We start from the raw sequence: 13,949 nt of genomic DNA, 5'->3' as shown, positions 1-13,949 counted from the left end.
AGAATAAATTATAGGATAACACTGTGCAACACACAAAATAACTACCAGAAACCATGTGCAATTACATTCAAATTTTAAAAAGTTGCGGAAAAACCAGAGAACATAATGAGTGCAGTACAGAAATCTGAAATCTGTGTATTGTCGTTTGAGAAGTTTACATAGGAAGGTAATCAAAATTAGGAATGAAAGTTCCGCTCGCTTTTACATTTTTCAAAAATTTTTAGGAGCCTGAGATGGGTAAAAATACAAATACAAATTTGTTTTACACTATTCACCACTATCTTTATCAAATTAAATTGAAATAATGAAGAGAGTAGAATATGTTATTTCAGAATATCAATACGTTTAAATTAAGATAAACAAGTTAAATAGTATCAGTCAGTTTTGCCGACAGAGGTATACGCCCAGCTCTGAGCTATAATTATTCTAACTGTTGACCCTTTGTGGGGGAGGTTTCGAAGCAGTTGGCCAATATTGTCCAAATCGTGTCTGACCTATGTCTGATATAAATATTCAACGTGCCAGATTTTAATTATATAGACTACTTCTTATACTATATATGAGATGCCATATTTGGACTATATCTTTTTTTTTTTTTTTGGAAAATGTGCAAATATGCGTGAGTTACCAGATAAAGCGTACCGAAATATTCCACTAATACAGAAAAGAATCGAACATTTATATCCAATTTTATACGAAATCATAAACTCCGATAAATTACGTATTTATATCAGATTTCTGGCTAAGGAAAATATTATGATGTGCAAGTTGTATAGAATCGCCGACTTGTCTCGCACTTATGACATATATAAGTATTGGAAATTGTGAGTCTGTGGTTGAGGTACCAGAACGGGTTGGCATAAGTCTATTATCTTCATAACAAATTTTGCGTTAGCAAAAATGTTTGGATGTGTGAGATTTAAGAGTTGGATGCTTATATCGCGTTTTATGAGAATTTTGTTTTTTGAACGATTTGTCGGGGAAGTACCAGCAAGAGTGCGCCGATATATCCCATTTCAGATCTTGTGTTAGTAAAAACAAAAGCTTGTGTGAAATTTGAAGCAAACTGGATGCTTATTTCGCGTTTTATGTGCGTTTTGTTTTTCGAAATCTTGAACCCTATGTGGGGGAGGTACCTGAAGATCTCTCCGATCTCTACCGTCTTTATGAGAGATCTTGTGTTGATAGAAATATTGAGATGTCTGAATGGAATCGGACGTTAATTTTGCGTTATAGGAGATTCATGGATATTCAAAATTTTGACCCTTTGTGGGGAAGGTACCTGAAGTAATGGAACGATACGTCCCATCTTTACAGCAGATCTTGTTTTGATAAAAATATTGAGCTGTGGCAAGTCTGAATGGAATCACATGTAAATTTCCCGTCTTATGAGCTTCATAGATATTAAAAACGTTGAGCCTTTGTGGGGGAGGTACCGGAAGGAGTTAACCAATATATTACATCTTCATACCAGATCTTGGGTTAATATGTATATAATTTGAATACAATCAGACTCTCACATCACACGCTATAAGAGTTAGAATTATTTAAATGTTTCCCCTTTGTGGTTGAGGTACTTGATGGAATGGAGCGATATTGCGCATCTTCGAACTCGATCTAAGTTTGACAATAATTAATAATAAACAAATCGGATACTTCCTGAGAGAGTTATCGTGCCCACCAGCTAGCTAGACAGATGGACGGACACAACTAGATTGACTTCAAATGTCCTGAGACGGATTCGGTCCAAAGAAACCTAGGGCCTAAAACCATTATTTCGATGAGGCACGTTTTGGCCGAATAATATGATATACACCCTTTGATATATTTCCCCAAATATTGTTGATGCAGAGTGCATATTACGGCTGCGGATGACAAAAATAACACATCGAATGAACAATATATATGGGAGCTATAGCTATATCTGAACCGATTTCGATCAAATTTGGCATACTTATTTTCAGGCCTAATTTGGTTGTATGTGCAAAATTTCATACTATTCGGGCTGATATTACACGTTTGGTGCACAATAAAAGGCAAATCGGAAGAAGATATATATGGGAGCTATATCTAAATTTGTACCGATTATCTCCAATTTCAACAGGGTTCGTCCTTGGACCAAACAAATGTTGTTTGCAAAGTTTCATCTCAATCGGATAATAAATGCGACCTGCATTTTGTTCACAAGAATACATGGACAGACGGACGGACGGACGGACAGACGGACTGACATGCATAAATCAACTCAGAAAGTGGTTCTATGCAGATCATCAAAAGGAACTATGGGTCTATCTCGTTTCCTTTTGCCTGTTACAAACAAATGCACAAAGACATAATACCCTGACCACCTTGTGGTGTAGGGTATAAATAGCAAACTTGACTAATTCTCACTAATGGCCACACAGTAAAAAAACAATATTTTCAACATTTTAATTTTTTATTAATAACTTTTTTTTGTTTTCATAATTTCTTAAAAATGTTATAAATTAGATACACGATCATTGATATTTGTTTTTTTTTTTAATAATTTCTTTTGTTTTAGCCTATATCTCTTAGAACACATAATCATGCAATAATATCGTTTTTCTCGCTCGCTGCCTAAGAACTATTACACGTTTCTGTCAAACTTTTTGTTATAATAAATTAGAAAATAATAACTAAATATAAAATAATAATTATAATAATAAACAAATAAATAATTTTGTAAGGATAAAATAAAAATTCACTAAATTGTATTTCTTTATGAGCTAGGGAATAGAAGCCAATTGGGATTTGCGTTTTTTGTTGAGTTTTCCTATATAAAATTTAAATTAAAATTTTCATAAATGTGATGGTGTCTATGCAAGTATTATTAAATGATTATAGCTAATTATTGTTAAAATACAAAACTGGGAAATACATTGTTTATAAAACCTTAAAATAGAACATTATTGGAAGTGAGTTCTGGGTGGTAAAACTAAAGCAGGGAGGGAGGAGAGAAAATTTCATTTTTGTATTTTGAAATAAAATTGAATTTCTATATCGAAAATCTAGTTCAGAATCAATGACAATGGTTATTGTTACTACAAAAATCACAAAAGTAAATTTCGAAGATTGACAAAGGTTCTGCCTCTATTCTGTCTATAAAGAGGCTGTTTCCTCTCTTAAACTCAAATGAGGTTTTTTTTTTTTTTTTTTTTTTTTTTGAAAAACTAAAATGTTAGAATTTTTAGTTTGAGATTCGAATTTTTAAATAAAAAAAAAATTGATTAAAATTTTTGGAGGTCAACATAAATTATGTGCCTTTTTGTGATCTTAAGATAAAAAATGGAAATGGGAACATAGATTAAAAAAAAAATTAAAATATAATTTTAAATTCATTAAAATTAAATATTAGTATTTTTTCCATCAAAGTCTCTTTTCTTCCACCCTGCTTAAATTTTTCTTACAGTTACTCACATTTTTTTACTATTTTAATTTTTTTCAAATCTTATTTTAACAAATTAATTGGGGTTTATCACAATGATATCATCACTTAAAATTAGTTTTATAATAATTTTCTTTTTTCTTTTCATTTTATTTCTCTTCTACTACAACAGACTTAAAAATCATTGTCAAACACTGGGTATTCCTTTGTCTATCTTAGAGAGAGAGAGAAAAAATAACATGGCTGCCATCATAGGTGAATTGTACTTAAAACATAACCTTAAATTATTTATATGTCAATTTTAACTTACAAACTAATTTTCGTTCGTCAAATCGGTCTATTTAAGCGTCCACATTTTTTTTTTCTTTTTTGTCAATTTAAATATAATTTTAGTTTTTGTTTTTATCACAATGTAATTTGTGTCCTTTGAAATATTTGTCAATACATGTTGAAGACATCATCAATCTATGGGGAAATTTAAGAGAAGAGAAGAAGGGAGAGAGAGAGTGAGAGTGAAAATATTGAAAGAGTAACACATTATTTTTGTTTGCATTAATGAAAACAAGACTCTTGCCAATTGAGCTTCATGAAACTGTAGTTATAGCCTTCAAGTTGGTCACCAGTGCTCTAGGTCCCTTATGCGATTTATGGGAGGATTTCTGAAAAATAAAAAAATATATAAATATAATATATCACTCATTTGTCCTCAATACATACGGTAACATTCTTGACAAGGCATGTTTGTGTAGCGGTGATATCTGCTGCATGGCGGCCGCCGATGCTATCGACGAGCTGGAGTCCTGTGACATTGTCCTCTGCATATGCATGGGATGGGACTGTATTTGTTGCGCCCTACGGAACGGATAGCGCCATGGACTCTTTGGCACATCACTCTGATAGGCTTTATTATCCACACCGCCACCACCACCACCTCCACTACCCGACGACGAATGGTGACCATGTGGTATATGTGTCACCTGATGATGTCCACCGCCACCACTACTATTGGGCCCATGATGTGCCATAGCACTACTCGCACTACCACGATGTGTCTGTGGCATTGAATTATCACGGGCCTTTGAGGAGAGTCTTCTCAGGATGCGTGAACCCAACCCGGGGGGATCTTCTAGACTACGACTGGTACGTTTGCGATAGCGCACATCACTTGATTCTTCTAGGATGACATGACGATCATACGGTGTGCCATAGTACACTTCGAGAACGGTGGAGAATGTGTGAGGCCACACCAAGTCGATGATGGAGATGAGAACACCCGCCACAAAACATAGAATGCCTGGAAAGAGAAAAATTGGGGATTTTGAAATGATTCGTAAAGGACTATAAATAATTGAAGTTATGGATTATTAAATAAATAAATAAAAACGATGGATATATAGGGACAAAACTAAATTATAGAAAAATAAATAAATTAGAACCAGTAAGGAAAAGTCAAAAGTCAGGCGGGGCCGACTATATGATACCCTACATAACTATGCATATTTAGTAGAGCTCCCGTAACTAAAGAATTTATTTCAAGTAGATCATACCATCTATCAACATTTGGCTTTAGAGCAGTTATAGTTTTCTACAGAAAGCATGATATCACTTGGAGGAGGATTATATTGAAAAAATATATATCGGAGCCGAGTTGCACAACATAGAAACGTATGTCCCGAAATTCACTCCATTTGGGCTGATATTAGCCATTATTTGCACAATAAACCTGAAATCGGATTAAGGATACATATAGAAGATATATCCAAATCTTTGAGTTCCCGAAAAAAATTGGCAAATGTATTTCCGAGCTTTATAAGATATCTGGTACCAAATATCATTTTTGTCGAATGCATATTACGAAAGTGAGGGATTTTAACCCCAAATCGGGTAAAACATATATATGAGAGCTATAGCTATATATAAACCGATTTTCACCAAACTTGATGTACTTACTTCTAGACAGAATTCAGTCGGATGTGCCAAAATTTAAGCTATTTGACCTGATATTAATGCATAATTAACCAGAAATCGGTTGATATAGGAGCTATATCTAAATATGAACCGATTCTCGTCCTTGGGTCAAGCAAATATTGTTCAGAAAATTTCATTTCAATCGGATAATAAATACACCCTGCATTTTGTTCACAAAAATACTTAGACAGACGGATTGACATGCATAAATCGACTTAGAAAGTAATTCTACAGGGTCAGATGAAAAAACTGCAATCAACTTCAGACTGCTGTCATTTATAAGCCACTCGTCCGACAGATGTTAAAAATATTCCAGTGACAGCTCATTATATTGTTTACAAGCTCATAAAAGCATTTTGGTCGGAATTTTGCAGATAAAAAATTTATTCGTGATGGAATTCAAGCGTGATAGTGTGATTTCTTTCTGGAAAACCGCAAGTGGCTATCGTTAGAGCACTCCAGCATTTAAATGTGAATAAATCTATTGTGTCTTGTACCATCGCTCGTTACCGTGATACTAGTAGTGTATCCCGACGTCAGGAAGTGAACGGAAGAAAACAGCAATATCAGCAGAAATGGTTCGAAAAGTTAAGACACGACTTGATCGAAACCCGCGTCGCAGTGGCCGAAGAATGGTTCGTGAGCTGAACAAATCGCAATATTCCATACGGCAAATATTAAAAAATGAGCTCGGGGTAAAGTCATTGAAATTCCAAAAATTGCAAGAACTTACACCGCAACAGAAAGAAAATAGACTCCAAAGAGCTAACGAGTTGCTTCGTTTGGCCAATAGTGGTGAACTGTCGAATTTGGTTTTCTCCGTCTCCGATGAGAAAACATTCCAGCAGTTCAAAATGATCGTGTCTTCTTGCCACCAGAACTCAAGCACCAGCCATGGTGATGGTGTTGGCCGCCATAACAGCCGATTGGACAGGGATATTTTTGAGCTTTATCTGATATCTTGTACCGAATATCATGGATATGTATATATATATATATATATATATATATATATATATATATATATATATATATATATATATATATATATATATATATATATATATATATATATATATAGATATATATATATATATATATATATATATATATATATATATATATATATATATATATATATATATATATACATATATATATATATATATATATATATATATATATATATATATATATATATATATATATATATATATATATATTTTGGAAAGCAAGGTTGGCACTAAAAAGTACCAAAGTGTCGATCACCTCAAGCAAGCGCTTTGCTGTGGCCAAAATACCTCAGAGCATCATTGGGGCAGCGGGTGACGGTTTCATTGTCCGTTTGAAGACCATAACTTATTCTACAATTTGATGCTATTCCGACCTTTTTTTCTTTCATTCAATAAAATTTAGAAAAAAATGTAAAAGTTATGGCGTTTGACTTTGTTGCAGATTTTTATCTCACCCTATATTTGGAAGTTGGTCGGGATTAAAAATATTCGCGGTTTAGTGGAAATTTTCGTATATTTTGACATAAAATTTGTATTTTTTACCCGCTAAATATTGTCGGATGGCCATACAAATTGGTTAGCTTCTGCATAGCCCTAAAATGCAAATTCCGCGTCGACTGGTTTATAATTGTAACCTGTAGAGCAACAACAAAATCAGTATTTTTTCTGTCTTGGTCTATTTCAATTCCTAAATATTTTGCGATAATTTCCTAATTCAATTGGCTTCTAGTCTTCCCACCTCCATTTTCAATTTCAAATTTACATAGACTGACGGACGAACAGACATATATAGCTAGATGGACTCAGCTCGGCGAGATAGGAAGATCCATATATAGTTTTCTATATCGTGGAAAAATATTTCGAGAAGTTACATAATTTTTGGACCAATCAAACTTATAATACCCCCGACATATAGTGCTTTTGGGTATAACAATTTAACGCCGTTGCCGATGTTGTCATTGATTTAATATTTTATTATTTTTTTTCAGAATCAACGGCAACAAAAGTATTTAAAGTCTTGCAAAATCCTTGAAAAAGTTTTAAGAAATCCTTGATTTATTCGGTACTCCTATCTCTCGTCCTCAGTCCTCTGCCTACCAAGCATTTATGCTACACGCACACATCCACCACAAATACGACTTACCTCCTCCCCCCACGTGGAAAGCTTACCAAAAACCTACGAGATATCGCAAATGCCCAATTTTAGTTTTTCTTGCACTTACCTGCTACCAATAGCAACCAATAACACCAGCCCAGATGAAATTCCAAACGGCCGCCCTCCATGTATATGGTCAGTGGTCTTTTTGGCAATTGACAATAATAGCCAATATTGGTGCATATCAAAAGTGCACCGGTTAGGGCCTTCATGTACGCACCGTAACGTGGCACAGCGATAAGTAACAAATTCATCATCAGCCACGAGGCTAGGGAGGCCCACAGCAAAATGCTGGCAAAATAGCCGGCGGCACGATACTGGCCGCCCCATGAGAAACCTTCACGACCGAGACTGAAATACTCGGCAACGGTTAAGATGGGATAGGGTAGGCCACGCTTCAGTGCCTCACGATAATTGGTACTCATGTCGGTGGCACCCTCCCAGGTGAAACGTTCATTATAATCGATGTCCGGTGGTGTCCAATTGCCGACGGGTATGGCTGTAAAATAGAAGTAGAAGAACAAACGGAAATTGAAACAAACAAACATACACATGTACGCACACACACAAAGAAGTAAGCATAAAAACAAACATTAATTTTTCATTTCAATGGCAATGTTTGGTTATTGCGAAACTGTGGCAAGTGGGAAATGGCAAAGGGAAGAATGTGCTGCGGGTCCTTGACCATGCTGCAGTTGTTAATATTTGGTTATTGTCATCGTTGTTGCTATTCGCTTTCGGTTTGATTTGGTTATTTGCTCATATGATGTTCGGGACCATAAATTTTTCACTTTACCCTACCGAAAGAATAATCTTCAGACACAGTCACCGAGAATTGTCTGCCCTGCTCAAAAGCCTTTGCAATGATATTTCTCTGCTTTGTGGCTTTGTTTACATTCGAGGTATTTGTTTACATTTAAACTGTCTATAAGTCTGGCTGTTCGTTTTTTTTTTCTTTTTTTGGTTTTCTCTGTTTATTCTGACTTAAAAATAAAAATTGATAACCATTAATTAAATGAAAAATGCTTTATTTATTTGCAGAGCAATAATTGAAGAGGTCTGGAGAAAATATTAAAAAATCAATGTTCAGACAGGTGTGAATTGAATGGAAATTTAATTGGAAATTTTTGCAGTGGACTTTAAAGTTTAAAATTCAAAATATATAATGATGTTGATGAGTTAAGTTGATGGTCAACCTCAATTTTACATTGGCAGCTTTTTTTTTCGATTTAGAGACAGATTTTAACATTGTGAAACTGGAGTCTATCCATAACCATACCTATATGCCTTAGGTATTTCCCCAATCCTGATTGAATGGATTGAAAGAATGCTAAAAGGCAGAATTTACAATTCAACCTTGTGAGACAGTTCCATTGACAAACTCTCGACGGAGGACACAGCAAGAGGAGTTCTCTAACCTCTGGTGATCAATTAGATACTTTCGACCAAATTCGAATAAAGACAGATGCCGATAACGTAATGGTGCTGATAAGTGGTAGACCTTTTCCAACTACTTCAGATGTAATTTCAGAGATATTTTGAAAGCTTGCATTTCCCATATTTCGAAAATTTTCGCATTAAGATTCCTCGGAATCCGCGCATTTTAGGTATATAGTCTCTTCGATAATATTGTAGACAAATATATGGGGAATATTTTTTTATTTTAAACCTAAAGCGGTTCTAGAAGCAAGTAAATCGAATTTGGAGAAAATCGGTTCAGGTATAGCTATAGGTCCCATATAAATTTCATCCAATTTGGGGTGATTTTGGCGTGATATGCACTCCACAAGAATGATATTTGATACCGGACATAAGATACTGCTCGAAAATATCTCTATCAAATTTTATCGGTATCGGTTCAGATTTGGATACAGCTCCCATAAATATCTTTATCCGATATCGCGGCACCAAAAGGCAAATATCAGCCCAAATTGACTGAATTTTGGAAATCTCGACTGAATTCATTCTATTAACCAGTATTCCCAAGTTAGTGTAAATCGGTTCAGATATAACTATAGCTCCCATATATATGTTTTATCGGATTTGGGATTTAAAGTCCCCCACAAGCGTAATATGTATTCCACAACAATGATCTTTGGTACCAATTATTAGATAGAGCTCTGAAATAAGTGTATCAAATTTAGTTAAGATCGGTTAAGATTTGAATATAGCTTCAATATATATCTTTAAGCGGTTTCGGATTAATTTTGCACCAAATGGCTAATATAAGTCCAAATGACCTGTATTTTGGTACATCCCAGCGAATTCAATCTAAAAGCAAGTAAATCAAATTTTGAGAAAATCGGTTCAGATATAGCTATAGCTCCCATATAAATTTCATCCAATTTGCGGTTTTAAGTCCCTCACATGTGTAATATGCACTCCAGAAGAATAATATTTGATACTGGACATCAGATACTGTTCGAAAATATATCTGTCAAATTTTATCGAGATCGGTTAAGATTTGTATATTGCTTTTCCAATATCAGGTTTATCGTGCACCAAATGGCTAATATCAGCCTAAATGGACTGAATTTGGCAATTACGACTGAAATCATCCTACAGACTAGTGTAATTTCAAATTTGGTGTAAATCGGTTCTGATATAGCTATGGCTCCCATATATATGTTTTATCCGATTTGGGGTTTAAAGCCTCTCACATGTTTAATATGTACTCCACAACAGTGGTATTTGACACCTGGCATCGGATGCAGCTCGAAAATACCTCTGCCAAATTTTACCGCGATCAGTTCAGATTTTTATATAACTTCGATATACATCTTTGTCCGATTTTACGACTATTGTGAACAATATATTTATTACATATATATTTATTACATATTGTATTTATTACATATATTGTTCACAATAGTCGTAAAATCGGACAAAGATGTCAAAGTTATATAAAAATCTGAACTGATCTCGATAAAATTTAGCAATTTGGATAATTTTTTCATATTCAACCGAATTTTTCAATTTGGTGAAACTCAGTCCTATTGCTGCAATAAAATTTTTTTAATATAATTCTTATCGAAGTCATATCATGCACTATACGGCAATGTTATTTAGTCTAAGGGTACAAAAGCTTAAGTCAAATTTGTTGAACATCGGTTCAGAGTTGAATATATTTCCCAAATTGTGACTACTATAAAGATATGATAGGAAGAACGACCATCGGCTGTTATGGCTGCCAAAACCATTATCATGGCCTGCGCTTGAGTTCTGGTGACCAACCGAAGGTGCACATTTTCAGCTAACCTCTTCGGCAAGTAAATACGATCATTTTGTTTGTTTACAAACTGCTGGACAACGAATGTTTTCTCATCGGGGAAAACCAAATTCGACAGTTCACCACTTTCGGCCAAGCGAAGCAACTCTTTAGTCTATTTTCTTCATGTTACGGTGTAAGTTCTTGGACTTTTCGGACTGTCTTTATCCCGAGCTCATTTTTCAATATTTGCCGAATGGGATATTGAGATATGTTCAGCTCACGAGCCATTTTTCGCCCCCTGCGACACGGGCTTCGATCAAGTCGCTTCTTTACTTTTCGAACCATTTCTGCTGATGTTGTTGTTTTCTTTCGTCCACTTCCATGACGTCGGACTACGCTACCAGTATCACGGTAACGAGCGATGGTACGGGACACAAAAGATTTATTCACATTTAAATGCTCGAGAGCTCTAACGATAGTCCCTTGTGGTTTTCCAGCCAAATATAAAGAAATAACACTATCACGCTTGAATTCCATCACGAATAACTTTTTTTCTGGAAAATTCTCACCCAAATGCTTTTGTACGCTTGTAAACAATATAATGAGATGTCACTGGAATAATTTTAACAGCTGTCGGACAACTGGTTTAGTAATGACAGCAGTCTGAAATTGGTTCCAGTTTTTTTATCTCACCCTGTAGTTCCTAAATTGTGAATACTCTCAACCCATGATACGCATTCAAATAAGGTTCATAATTGGTGTGATCTACTTCACATATATACCCAATATAAACTTTTTTCGTTAGGGGAGCTCTATAAAAAACGCATGGTGGTGTAGGGTATTATATAGTTGGACCCGCCTGACTTTTGACCTTTCCTTTCTGGTTTCCGTTAAATTTCGTCAAATTTTTTGCCTTTTAATTTCTTATTATGTTGAATTGATATTTTCAAAATTTTTCAATATTGGCCCCCTTTTGGTACATCACTTATACAAAGAAACCCCCTGACTTTTGAAATAATTCTAACTAACCAACAGAAAATTATTATCTATAATAGTGTGCAATAAATGGCTGTATATTTTTTGCAGAATTTTTTTTTTTTAAATAACAAAAAACTGTTGTTTTTAGAGCATTCACCACCTCAAAATATGTGAACCCAATTTTTTTTTTTTTGGCTTCGTTAGTTTTAATATGCTTACTATTTAATAAATCGATAATGATAAAAATTTTTGATTTTAGGCAGAAAAATCGAATTCTTAATTGTTATGTGCTGGTAAGGTCCGCTAATGAGTACTCATGTCCTGAAAAAAATTTCAAACCTGCCAAAAATTTGGCTTCTCGAACTACAACAGGTTACCTTACATAAATAAGCAAATATCTTCAGCTCTAAGTATCCTTCACTAACACGTCTTACTTTCTTGTAAATAAGGATCATGACCAGAAATCTTCACAATCATCTGAAAGAGGTCCAGATTTACAATAGCTCTATCTCTGCTCATTGGGCAATAATTATTAATATAACGTCATCCGTGCATCAAGTGGAAACAACGACTATTCAACAATCGGGCAAAGTCTGTTTGTCAGGCCTTCAAATCCCCATGGACCCAACCAGCTGTCTCTGCATCGTCCATAGAAAAAAATCGCAAATGTTTTTATTTACCTTAGTTGGGACACATATTTCTTGGCAATTCCTCAAAATTTGCATTTGGATATTCCCAATGTATTTACCCAATTCTTAATATTTTAAATCTGATAATTTATGTATATTAAAATAAACGTAAATTCCATCTAATTTGTCACCTCCGCCATAGCCAAGTTGCTATGCATTATTACTGCAGTCCATATCACCTCTACGTGCATTCATTTACCTTATTCCTGTAATAATGTGTTTCATTGTTTGTGTTGTAACAATTGCTCTTAGCATTGACTGGCCAACCAACCAACTGGTCTAACAACATTCAAAAACTGTGAATTTGTTCAATGCTCGTTGCGGTTTGTTGTTACAGCCAACCGGCATTACCTTCATCCGGGTTCCACATATTATTGACATTAAGGAAATTGCTCTCTCGCAAGTCTATGACATGATTTATTTGGTCAATATATGATGCAATTGCTAATGTGGATATATTTTTTGTTGATGCATGTGGTCAAAACGTACGTATGTGGAATTTCCCAGCGTGAGCGCATAAACACCATTCCATCAATGGGTGACAAGGGCTTTACCAGAGAAAATTTCGTAATTTGAAATTAATCTTAAGCATTTTTGGAAGTGATTTTTGTGATTTTCTTAACTTTATGAAAATTCGAACTCGACAAAAAAGATGATACTCTACACCACTATGCATATTTAGTAGAGCTCCAGTAAGAAAATAATTTATTTTAAGTAGATCATACCACCTATCAACATTTGGAATTAGAGCAGTGAGTTCGGCCGGGTCGAACATTGGATATTGTACCTAAACAGGTCATAATACCGAATATAGGGAGGTACTGGTATTTGTATATAGTTCCCATTACGAACTCTAAATACGTAATTTGAAACAATTCGGGTGAATAATGAAGCTAAATCACCAAAATACCGAATATTGGGTGGTACCGTTATAGGGGGGCTATACGAAGACGTGGACCTGCACAAACAATTTTTTGTCATAGGCTGTAATATTTATTACAAACTTCAAATATCAAATTTTAAACAAGTAAGCAAAGGCTACAGTCGAGCGGGGCCGACCGTTGAATACCCTACAACACTAAAATAAACGATACAGTTTATATTGGCGAGATACTCGAAAGAATTCCACAAGATATTGTGACAAATAATAAAAGAAAACCATCAGGTTTCGTTCTCTAACTTTCGAATAATAGCAACTTAAACTAATTTGCTCATTTCCAATTTATTGGTAGATGTTGTACTTAAATGGTCTCCCTAGACCTGGAACCAATATTTTCCAAAGACCTATAATCTCTCAGAAGTGGCAAATGATTAACATTTATTATTGGTTTTCGACTGAAACGGATCTATATGAGATACAGACATTTGACTATATTCTTCAACGAAATCAGCGTTAACGAAATAGTCAGAAGTGTATTCTCCAAAAAGTCACTGGAATGGACATTTTCGTATTTTGTCTACAAAAGTTGGCAAATTCCTTCACACATTGAATATTTTTGGATGGTCATCCAAAACTGCTTGGCTTTTG

At 34.6% G+C, this 13,949-nt stretch overlaps 1 protein-coding gene across 2 annotated transcripts in view; it reads right to left on the bottom strand.

Annotated features, from left to right (window-relative positions):
- Positions 1-2,418: 2,418 nt before the first annotated feature.
- LOC101890139 (dual oxidase maturation factor 1) overlaps positions 2,419-13,949 on the bottom strand; it is a 144,739-nt gene continuing 133,208 nt past the window's right edge. For both annotated transcript variants that reach the window (XM_059129998.1, XM_059129999.1), the window contains exons 6-8: positions 7,611-8,042; positions 4,124-4,700; positions 2,419-4,065 (exon numbers count right to left, since the gene is read on the bottom strand). In XM_059129998.1, the coding sequence (XP_058985981.1) occupies positions 4,023-4,065; positions 4,124-4,700; positions 7,611-8,042 (1,052 nt within the window). In that variant the 3' untranslated portion in view covers positions 2,419-4,022. The remainder of the gene's footprint in view (positions 4,066-4,123; positions 4,701-7,610; positions 8,043-13,949) is intronic.

The sequence above is a fragment of the Musca domestica genome, unplaced genomic scaffold (genome assembly GCF_030504385.1).
Source record: "Musca domestica strain aabys unplaced genomic scaffold, Musca_domestica.polishedcontigs.V.1.1 7, whole genome shotgun sequence".
Classification (NCBI taxonomy): Eukaryota; Metazoa; Arthropoda; class Insecta; order Diptera; family Muscidae; genus Musca; species Musca domestica.
The sequence above is the reverse complement of the archived record's forward strand: the minus strand, read 5'-3'. Positions and strand labels throughout refer to the sequence as shown.